Source organism: Staurois parvus, unplaced genomic scaffold (genome assembly GCF_062004578.1).
Source record: "Staurois parvus isolate SC_StPar_1 unplaced genomic scaffold, SC_StPar_1.0 ptg000107l, whole genome shotgun sequence".
Classification (NCBI taxonomy): domain Eukaryota; kingdom Metazoa; phylum Chordata; class Amphibia; order Anura; family Ranidae; genus Staurois; species Staurois parvus.
In genome coordinates, this window is record NW_028317903.1 from 79,728 (window position 1) to 91,896 (window position 12,169).

Here is a 12,169-nt window from a genome sequence, read left to right on the forward strand (position 1 = left end):
GGGATCATTGTCCTGTTGAAAGGTCCAACGTCTCCCAAGCCTCAGGTGTGTGACGGACTGCATCACGTTTCCATCCAATATCTCCTGGTACTGAAGAGAATTCATGGTACCTTGCACACGCTGAAGCTTCCCTGTACCTGCAGAAGCAAAACAGCCCCAAAGCATGATTGACCCTCCACCATGCTTCACAGTAGGCAAGGTGTTCTTTTCATCATAGGCCTTGTTCTTCCTCCTCCAAACATAGCGTTGATCCATGGGCCCAAACAGTTCTAATTTTGTTTCATCAGTCCACAGAACACTATCCCACAACTTTTGTGGTTTGTCCACATGGCTTTTGGCATACTGCAGTCGACTCTTCTTATTCTTTGGAGACAGCAAGGGGGTACGCCTGGGAGTTCTGGCACGGAGGCCTTCATTACGCAGTGTGCGTCTTATTGTCTGGGCTGAAACTTCTGTACCCACATCTGACAAATCTTTTCTCAGTTCCTCAGCAGTCACACGGGGACTTCTCTCCACTCTACGCTTCAGGTAGCGCACAGCAGTCGAAGTCAGCATCTTCTTTCTGCCACGACCAGGTAGCGTTTCAACAGTGCCCTTTGCCTTGAATTTGCGAATGATGCTTCCTAAGGTGTCTCTTGGTATGTTTAACATCTTTGCAATCTTCTTATAGCCATTGCCCTTCCTGTGAAGAGAAATCACCTCTTCTCTTGTCTTCCTGGACCATTCTCTTGCCTTCACCATGTTTGTAACCACACCAGTAAATGTCTAGAAGGAGCTGAGTATCACAGTCATTTTAAAGCTGCCTAATTGGTGCTTATTATGCTTGATTGCTGCTCGGTGACATCCACAGGTGTTTTCAATACCTGATGGAAAGCACCTGTATGAACCTCTGTTCTTCAGAGTGGTAGTCTTTAAGGGGTTGAATAATTGTGGCAATGAAGAAACCACATAAGAACCATTTACTACTGTATTACATAAACAATTGATGTCATTTTAGTTGCATTTGGGTAGTTACAACGTCCTTGTAGGATTTGATTCTGAATACAATTCCAAATGTACACTATAGTCCCTAAACCCCTTTACAGCATTGGGGGTTGAATAATTTTGGTCACAACTGTAACTGAATAGATAGTGCATAAATATAAATCTCAAATAAATTCTAACAAAAGAAATATACACATCAAGAAAGGACAATATCATGTGGAAATATGCAAAAAATATATATATAAATATGTAAACAAGAAATAAACATCGCACACTCATGAACATGGTGAGACAATATACATGCATCCCTTATATCAGGGGGATACGATTTCCCGCACTGCTCCTGTGTGAACCCAGGCTTGTCATAGTGACCTCAGCTTGGGTTCACACTGATGCGGTGCGGGAAACTGAATGCGATTCAGACAGGAATCGCCCCGCATTCCTGTTCAAATCACATGTGATTCTTTGCAGTGTGATTGGAGCCCGTTCATTTTCTATAGGCTCAGATCATACCGCAAAGGTATCGGTACTCGTGATCAACAGTAAAAAAAGGTATCAGTGCAAACCTAATATTAATAGTGTGCGGGGGGGGGGGGGGGGGTAGTAGATTGTAAGCTCCTCTGGTGCAGACATAAAAAAGAAGATGGTGTTGCGCTTCCATACACAGTACCTAAATACACTTAAATGGCAAAATTAATTGCATAAATATAAATCTCAAATAAATTCTAACAAAAGAAATATACACATCAAGAAAGGACAATATCATGTGAAAATATGCAAAAAATATATATAAATATGTAAACAAGAAATAAACATCGCACATTGACGAAAATGGTGAGACAATATACATGCATCCCTTAAATTGGGGGGAAAAAAAGTGACATAAATCACAAATAAAGTGAAAAGTAAATGGTGTAAAATATGCCTGAAAAAGTGCCGTGACCAGAAGACTCACAACTGGTGTGAATATTACAGTGAGACTATCAGGATAAAAACCTGACTCACAACAAAACTTTCAGACCACACAAAGCCTTCCACATGAATGTGTTACAAAATGTGATAAGTCACCAAAATAAACAATATATAACTTGTGATCAAATCCCTAATTGGGATTTATTTGTATAAACACAAACAGATAAAGTGTCACAACGATATATCACAATGTGCTGCAAAATAAATAAAAAACATAAAAACAAACCCTACTAGCCACGTAATACCACGAATAAAAAACAAAAAAAATGTAAAAAATAATTCACAATATTTGTGGTATTACATGGCTAGTATTCATGCCAGTGGTGGGTCTTCTGGGCATGGCACTTTTTCAGGCATATTTTATGCCATTTACTTATCACTTTATTTGTGATTTATGTTACCTTTTTCCCCCTGATTTAAGGAACGCTTGTATATTGTCTCACCATTTTTATCAGTGTGCGATGTTTATTTCTCATTTACACATTTATATATATTATCACATGATATTGTCCTTTCTTGATGTGTATATTTCTTTTGTTAGAATTTATTTGAGATTTGTATTTATGCATTAATTATGCCATTTAAGTGTATTTAGGTACTGTGTATGGAAGCGCAACACCATCTTCTTTTTTATGTCTGCATCAAAGGAGCTTACACTCTACTACCCCCCCCCCCCCCCTTGTCACACACTATTAATATTAGGGTTGCACTGATACCATTTTTTTCCCGTTGATCACGAGTACCGATACCTTTGCGGTATGATCTGAGCCTATAGAAAATGAACGGGCTCCAATCACACTGCAAAGAATCACATGTGATTTGAACAGGAATGCGGGGAGATTCCTGTCTGAATCGCATTCAGTTTCCCGCACCGCATCAGTGTGAACCCAAGCTGAGGTCACTATGACAAGCCTGGGTTCACACAGGAGCAGTGCGGGAAATCGTATGCGATTCGGACAGGAATCTCAGCACATTCCTTTTTAAAGTCACATGCAATTCTTTGCAGCACAATTTGAGCCCGTTCATTTTGTCTGGGCTCAAATTGCACTGCAAAGGTATCAGTTTTGAGTATTGGAGCATTCATGTAAGTACTTGGTATCGGGCAACCCTAATATTATCATACATTTCTATAGCTCTGACATATACCGCAGTGCTGTACACAGAACACTGAGCCAGTCACATTAGTCTCTGCACCAGAGGAGCTTACACCCTAATGCCCCCCCACAGTCACACACTATTATTATACATTTATATAGCTCTGACATATATCGCAGTGCTGTACAGAGAACACTCAGCCAGTCACATCAGTCTCTGCACCAGAGGAGCTTACACTCTAATGTCCCCCCACAGTCACACACTATTATTATACATTTATATAGCTCTGACATATACCGCAGTGCTGTACAGAGAACACTGAGCCAGTCATGTCAGTCTCTGCACCACAGGAGCTTACACTCTAATGTCCCCCCCCCCACAGTCACACTATTATACATTGATATAGCTCTGACATATACCGCAGTGCTGTACAGAGAACACTGAGCCAGTCACATCAGTCTCTGCACCAGAGGAGCTTACACTCTAATGTCCCCCTCAGGGGCGGACTGATCATTTGGAAACTCGGGCACTGCCCGAGGGCCTGGGGTCAGTAGGGGGCCCCATGAGATGCCCCTGGTACCTTTTTCATAGGCTTTTTTGAGTTTGGGCAAGGACACAGGGGCCCCATGATCCCCTATTGCCCGGGGGCCCCATGAGTTTTCAGTCCGCCCCTGGTCCCCCCACACAGTCACACACCAGGGGCGGACTGACCATTTAGCCACTCGGGCACTTGCCCGAGGGCCCGGGGTCAGTAGGGGGCCCCATGAGATGCCCCTGGTACCTTTCATAGGCTTTTTTGGGTGTGGTTTGAGTGTGGGTGAGACACAGGCGCCCCATGATTTCCTATTGCCCGGGGGCCCCATGAGTTGTCAGTCCGCCCCTGTCACACACTGTTGTTATTATACATTTCTATAGCTCTGACATATACCGCAGTGCTGTACAGAGAACACTGAGCCAGTCACATCAGTCTCTGCAACAGAGGAGCTTACACTCTAATGTCCCCCCCCCCCTACAGTCACACACTATTATTATTATACATGTATATAGCTCCTCTCCGCTAGAAATGAAGAGTTTAGGGTGGATACTGACCAGTGTACCAGGCATCCTCCTCCATGCAGGCGACACTCGTGAATGAATTGGATGCATTTTCTAAAATGTTGAATTCTGACAAAGAAAACAGAAGGAGATGAAAAGATCATTAGAGAATTGATAGGAAAGTCTATCTGGTCACATAACCTGAAATAATCTGTTTGTCATCAGTGGTGACCAGGGGCGGACTGACCATTTGGAAACCCGGGCACTGCCCGAGGGCCCGGGGTCAGTAGGGGGCCCCATGAGATGCCCCTGGTACCTTTTTCATAGGCTTTTTTGAGTTTGGGCAACGACACAGGGGCCCCATGATCCCCTATTGCCCGAGGGCCCCATGAGTTGTCAGTCCGCCCCTGGTGGTGACACTCAGAAAACATACAGCAGGCAGAAAAAAGGACAATCCCCACAGTCTGCTTACATTTGTCCCATCTGACTGGGGAGATATCAGTAATGTGTTTTTCTGTCTATATACAATTAGGCCTTGTTCCCCGCAGTCTGCTCCAACCCACACCCTGCACACAGTCAGGGATTTTGCCTAGGCTGAGATGATGTCATCAGTTTGCTGCAGGCAGGAGGAAGCATTTCCTCAGTCTCCCCTTCTTCACTGATCAGACTGTACATTGTAACTTTGTACTAAGTCATAAAGGGAGAGGCTGCAGCAGGGGGCTGATCTGTGTCAGACATTTTATTCTACATTTCACAGATTTTACTTATGTTTTATTAGAGAAATATGCTAAGACTCTCCTGCAGGAGGAGAAGAGGCCATCATGGCGGCTGTACTGCACTCCTTGCTATTGGAGAAATGGGTGGATTCTGGTCTTTGGGTCATGTGATCTCAGACATCGGTATTATTTGTACACGGCCAATCTCTCCAAGTTTCAGGAAGTTGCTGTCAGCTGAGTCTCTGGTTTGCTGACAGTTTCAAATTTTCCCCAGAAATCATTCCTCCAATAAATGTGACAAACCATTGTTTTGGATAACAAGACCACCTGCCCCATATCACATGACCACGGCTTGTAACTGCCCTGTACCATGTGACTCCCCCCCTATCATCTGCCCCATATCACATGACCACGGCTTGTAACTGCCCTGTACCATGTGACTCCCCCCTATCATCTGCCCCATATCACATGACCACGGCTTGTAACTGCCCTGTACCATCTGACTCCCCCACTATCATCTGCCCCATATCACATGACCCCGGCTTGTAACCGCCCTGTACCATGTGACTCCCCCACTATCATCTGCCCCATATCACATGACCCTGGCTTGTAACCGCTCTGTATCTTGTGACTCCCCCCCTATCATCTGCCCCATATCACATGACCCCGGCTTGTAACTGCCCTGTACCATGTGACTTCCCCACTATCATCTGCCCCATATCACATGATCCTGGCCAGTAACTGCTCTGTATCTTGTGATTCCCCCACTTTCATCTGCCCCATATCACATGACCCTGGCTAGTAACTGCTCTGTATCTTGTGACTCCCCCAGTCGGCTGCAGGCAGGAGGAAGCTTTTCCTTAGTCTCCCCTCCTCCAGTGATCAGACTGTACATTGTAACTTTGTAGCAAGTCACACCTATGAAGAAATATACATGTGATACATTGTAGATCCTCTTCATACTGGGAGCATGCTGCATATTGTTTTCTGTATCAGCTCCATCCATGACGAATTTCTGATGTGATAAAACAGCGGGCCGGGTGATTTCTTACTATTCCAGCCCCCGGAGATCCCCGGCGTGTCTGGTTTTTAGCTGTACTGGGAGCTGCAGTCTGACATTTGCCGGGGTGCAGGATGTGGTGAGCATGACACGCAATTGTCAGGAAGTCAACCAGAAGACGAAGCTGAACCGTGTAGACGGTGAGCACCTTCCTCCGGTATCTGCTGGGGGTCCCTGCAGACTGACTCCATGCAGATCCTGTCTTTGGGGGGCCATATGGCTGGTCATACACACAGCTATTTGCAGCCAATTTCAGTCGGTGACACAATCAAAAGCAAAAGTGAAGACCACCGACCACTGATGTATGACAGACCGCCAATCATCGATCGATTCTAAATATCCAAATTTCATGGATTAACCCCCCCTTCCCCGGTCAAATCAAGCCCAACTTACAGTGAAGTCGCACGATTTCAAAGTCGGGTGAAATGCCGATTTCAGGTGCGATTTGCAAGACATCTGACACACGTCTATGAAAGTCACACAAAAAGTTGCGCATGTTCTACTGTAGAAATGGGTGTGGCTCCGACCGAGTCAGAACCGCATTGATGTGATCGCTGTACTTGTGGACAATAGGGGGCGACAATGTGACCGGGTGTTAGGAATGATTGTGACCTCCACACAACAAGCAACTCTTCTTTTCCTTCATGTTGGATTGGTGTCTCTTCAGATGTGGGATTGGTCTGAGATTTGATCAACCAGCAATCTCCCCATTGTGGGAGGGGCAGAGACACAATCTACTGCAGGGAAATCTCCCCATTGTGGGAGGGGCAGAGACACAAACTACTGCAAGGAAATCTCCCCAATGTGGGAGGGGCAGAGACACAAAGTACAGGAGGAAATCTCCCCAATGTGGGAGGGACAGAGACACATAGTACTGGAGGAAATCTCACCATTGTGGGAGGGGCAGAGACACAAAGTACTGGAGGAAATCTCCCCAATGTGGGAGTCGCAGAGACACAAAGTACTGGAGGAAATCTCCCCAATGTGGGAGGGGCAGAGACACAAAGTACTGGAGGAAATCTCCCCAATGTGGGAGGGACAGAGACACAAAGTACTGGAGGAAATCTCACCATTGTGGGAGGGGCAGAGACACAAAGTACTGCAGGAAATCTCCCCATTGTGGGAGGGGCAGAGACACAATCTACTGCAGGGAATCTCCCCATTGTGGGAGGGGCAGAGACACAATCTACTGCAGGAAAATCTCCCCATTGTGGGAGGGGCAGAGACACAATCTACTGCAGGGAAATCTCATTGTGGGAGGGGCAGAGACACAAACTGCTGCAAGGAAATCTCCCCATTGTGGGAGGGGCAGAGAGACAAACTGGTGCAGAAAGATCTCACCATTGTGGGAGGGGCAGTGATACAAAGTACTGGAGGAAATCTCCCCAATGTGGGAGGGACAGAGACACAAAGTACTGGAGGAAATCTCACCATTGTGGGAGGGACAGAGACACAAAGTACTGCAGGAAATCTCCCCATTGTGGGAGGGGCAGAGACACAATCTACTGCAGGGAATCTCCCCATTGTGGGAGGGGCAGAGACACAATCTACTGCAGGGAAATCTCCCCATTGTGGGAGGGGCAGAGACACAATCTACTGCAGGGAAATCTCCTCATTGTGGGAGGGGCAGAGACACAAACTGCTGCAAGGAAATCTCCCCATTGTGGGAGGGGCAGAGAGACAAACTGGTGCAGAAAGATCTCACCATTGTGGGAGGGGCAGTGATACAAACTACTGCAAGGAAATCTCCCCATTGTGGGAGGGGCAGAGACACAAACTGCTGCAGGGAGATCTCCAAATTGTGGGAGGGGCAGAGACACAAACTGCTGCAGGGAGATCTCCCCAATGTGGGAGGGGCAGAGACACAAACTGCTGCAGGGAGATCTCCCCATTGGGATCTCCAGGGGATATAAGAATCCAGTAGCTGATTTAACCAGCAACAAAACTGAAATCTGAATATGGAATGGAGTTATCCTTTATGTTTTTTTTGTCTTAAGAACACAGACTGAAACAAAAGCAAACAAATCTCTACATTGTATCCAATGATGAGTAAATAATTATGGTTCACTTCCCTGCTCATGCATTCATCATTTTATGTTTTTGTGGCTTATAAACTGGAAAATAAAAAGTCGAGCAGCTGGTTTGGTATTCATCAGATATTTTCAATTCCCTGAACTTGAAGAACATTAAAAGGCCTCCAAAAGCAGAGGTGAGCCTTAGATAAGAAAGCCACTTCCTGGCAGAGCGGCTGGCAGTGAGAACCTCCCCATCAATGGCGTCCTCGAGGGCGAAGGCCTTTCCGGGAAGAGACTCGGGTATCAAAAAGTGCAATGGCGATTACGGATGGACTGGAAACCTTGCAACACCCAATTATAATAAAATAAACCACATAAACCCGGCATCATAACAACATGCAAACTCTTCTATAAATAGCATGACATACACAATAAACTATTCTTAGATACAATGTTTACAGCGATCCTCGTATCTATAAACTATACGCGAGAATCTCTATGAGGGAGTATGCTGACAGGACAGCAGAGCACAGGGGCCACATTATCCATTCTCCAATAGGCAGGCTGGGGGGCGGATCTTGAACCATGCTGCAGTGTGCCCTGGCCTGGCAAGGCTGTCTGGATCACAAGACCGACTAAACAGAATAACAGATCTTTCGGCAGGTACTGCAGTTTACATACAAGTTTCAGCTGTGTGCTTAGATAATCTCTAAGGTTTCAAGAATTTGGCTGCTGTCATTTTGTATCTGAGGTTTGCTCGTTTGCTCAGGCTCTCATGGATCCACTGCTAGATACTGAATATCTTTTGGTGGCTGTTGGTGGATCAACTGTGAATGTGATTTATAAATGCTTCCTCAACCAACGGCCGCCATTTGGGAATTAAAAAATATTGTAAAGTGCATCTAAACCCAAATAAACAGGATTTATATATTATTATTATTATTATACAGGATTCATATATTATTATTATTATTATACAGGATTTATATATTATTATTATACAGGATTTATATATTATTATTATTATACAGGATTTATATATTATTATTATACAGGATTTATATATTATTATTATTATACAGGATTTATATATTATTATTATACAGGATTTATATATTATTATTATTATACAGGATTTATATATTATTATTATTATACAGGATTTATATATTATTATTATACAGGATTTATATAGAGCCAACAGTTTGCTCAGCACTTTACAATATAACGGGAGACAATACAGCAACAATACAGTTCAATACAAGAGGGATTAGAGGGCCCTGATCCTGGGAGCTTACAATCTAGGAGGGAGGGGCTAGTGGTACAAAAGGTAGTAACTGTGGGGGATGGACTGGTAGGAGGAGTAGAAGATTCCATTATTAGCTGAGGGCAGGATAGGCTTCCCTGAAGAGATAGGTTTTCAGAGATCGCCTAAAAGTGAGCAGAGTAGGCGATAGTCTGATAGATTGGGGTAGAGAGTTCCAGAGGATGGGGGAGGCTCTGGAAAAGTCCTGGAGATGAGCATGGGAGGAGGAGTCAAGGGAGGAGAGACAGGAGTTTGTGGGAGGAGCGGAGAGGAAGGATTGGGTGATATTTAGAGACAAGATTGGTGATGTAATTGGGGCGGAGTTATAAATGGCTTCATAAGTTAATGTTTTGAATTTTATTCGTTTGGCAATGGGAAGCCAGTGGAGGGATTGGCAGAGAGGGATGGAGGACATTAAGCGGAGGCCAGTGGAGGGATTGGCAGAGAGGCGTGGAGGTCAGTGGAGGGATTGGCAGAGAGGGGTGGAGGCCAGTGGAGGGATTGGCAGAGAGGGGTGGAGGCCAGTGGAGGGATTGACAGAGAGGGGTGGAGGGATTGGCAGAGAGGGATGGAGGACACTGAGCGGAGGCCAGTGCAGTGATTGGCAGAGAGGGATGGAGGACACTGAACGGAGCCCAGTGCAGTGATTGGCAGAGAGGGATGGAGGACACTGAACGGAGCCCAGTGCAATGATTGGCAGAGAGGGATTGAGGACACTGAGTGGAGGCCAGTGGAGGAATACAGATGCAGAGATGAGACTTCCGGGACTTTTCCCTTTCCCATTAGCCTTCTATTTATGAAAACATTCTTAATTTACAGCATTTTTTCACTGGATAGAGAGAAAAACAGGTGGCGCACACACCTAGTGCATTATCCAAGGTTTATTGTAGGAATTAAATCATAAAAACATACTCACAGACGAAGCATGTATCTAAAAAGCATAGAAAAATGACAATGGCCACAACGGCAGGCAAGGTGTTCTCACTGTCAGTGCGGTCAAATGGCTGACGCGTTTCGGGGACGAATCCCTTTCCTCAGAGCTGATGACCAACCTCTGATGCTGATGCACGATGAATGGAAAGTAAAGTGAGAGCCCTGCTGTTGATGTCGAGGCATCAACAGCAGGGCTCTCACTTTACTTTCCATTCATCGTGCATCAGCATCAGAGGTTGGTCATCAGCTCTGAGGAAAGGGATTCGTCCCCGAAACGCGTCAGCCATTTGACCGCACTGACAGTGAGAACACCTTGCCTGCCGTTGTGGCCATTGTCATTTTTCTATGCTTTTTAGATACATGCTTCGTCTGTGAGTATGTTTTTATGATTTAATTCCTACAATAAACCTTGGATAATGCACTAGGTGTGTGCGCCACCTGTTTTTCTCTCTATCCAGTGGCTGATTTCCCCGTCTGAGGAGGGCTGCACCCCTGGAACATTTCCTTTTGGTTGTCGCTGTCCTGGTACCCTTGGCTTCCCTTTTGGCTGTGCATATCCTGAGGCGCTGGAGAGTACATACGCTATCCGGTTTAGCATTTTTTCACACCTACGTAAAACTTTTGCACAGCACTGCATACAGTATATACAGTTGTGTTCAAAATAATAGCAGTGTGTTGAAAAAAGTGAATAAAGCTCAAAATCCTTCTAATAGCTTATATTTGCATCCACACAAATGCATTGGGAACACGACACATTCTATTCCAAATCAAAACATGAAGAAAAATACATCAAATTTGTGTTGTTCCTCTAAAAAAATTGAAGAAAAGTGAATATTAGACGGTTCAAAAAAATCGCAGTGTTTGTATTCTTCTTTACAAACTCAAACATTCACTATATAAACTGAGAAATGTTTGAAGATTTTGCTTTCCTTTGAATGACTTCATGAATATTTGGTTGTAGTCGCACTGTTTCTGAGAACTGCTGTACATCTGTGTTGCATGGAGTCACCCAACTTCTGGCCCCTGTGATCAGGTATTCCAGCCCAGGATGATTGGACCACATTCCACAGTTCTTCTCTATTTCTTGGTTTTGCCTCAGAAACTGCATTTTTGATGTCACCCCACAAGTTTTCTATTGGATTAAGATCCGGGGATTGGGCTGGCCACTCCATAACGTCAATCTTGTTGGTCTGAAACCAAGATGTTGCACGTTTACTGGTGTGTTTGGGGTCGTTGTCTTGTTGGAACACCCATTTCAAGGGCATTTCCTCTTCAGCATAAGGCAGCATGACCTCTTCAAGTATTCTGATGGATTCAAACTGATCCATGATCCCTGGTATGCGATAAATAGGCCCAACACCGTAGTATGAGAAACATCCCCATATCATGATGCTTGCACCACCATGCTTCACTGTCTTCACAGTGTACTGTGGCCTGAATTCAGTGTTTGGGGGTCGTCTGACAAACTGTCTCCGCCCACTAGACCCAAAAAGAACAATCTTAGGGCTCGTTCACACTAGGCTGTTTTGCCAACGCTTGCCAAACGCCCCTATAGCGTTTGGCAAGCGTTGGTCCGGTGTTTGCGGAGCGTTTTTAACGCTCGGCAAACGCTCCGCAAACGCCGCATGCGCGGTTTAGCGGCGGTTGCTAGGCGTTTGCCGAGCGTTAATAACGCCCCACAAACGCCTATAATGCATTTGAGTGGTGTTACCGCTCCGCAAACGCCCCGCAACCGCACCGCAAACGCCGGCCGGGTGTTTGCGGAGCGGCACCATAGATGAGAATAGGAGGCTTCAAAGCCTCCTGACTCGACCAGAGGCGTCCGTTTTGCCGCGACGCGACGCAAACGCTCCTGTTAGAACAGCACCATGTGCTGTAATGTGCAGAGTTGGCAGAGGCGTTTGGGAAGCGGTAAAAACGCTTCCCAAACGCCTCTCTGCCGCCTGCACACAAGGCTAGTGTGAACGTAGCCTTACTGTCATCAGTCCACAAAATGTTGCGCCATTTCTCTTTAGGCCGGTCAATGTGCTCTTTGGCAGATTGTAACCTCTTC

General features: G+C 45.4%; 1 protein-coding gene across 3 annotated transcripts in view; it reads right to left on the reverse strand.

Moving 5' to 3' along the window:
- The window catches only part of LOC149467503 (dual specificity protein phosphatase 22-A-like), a 74,611-nt gene that overhangs the window by 16,950 nt on the left and 45,492 nt on the right, over positions 1–12,169 (reverse strand). For all 3 annotated transcript variants that reach the window (XM_089671576.1, XM_089671577.1, XM_089671578.1), the window contains one exon: positions 4,141–4,215. In XM_089671576.1, coding sequence (XP_089527702.1) covers positions 4,141–4,215 — 75 coding nt within the window. The remainder of the gene's footprint in view (positions 1–4,140; positions 4,216–12,169) is intronic.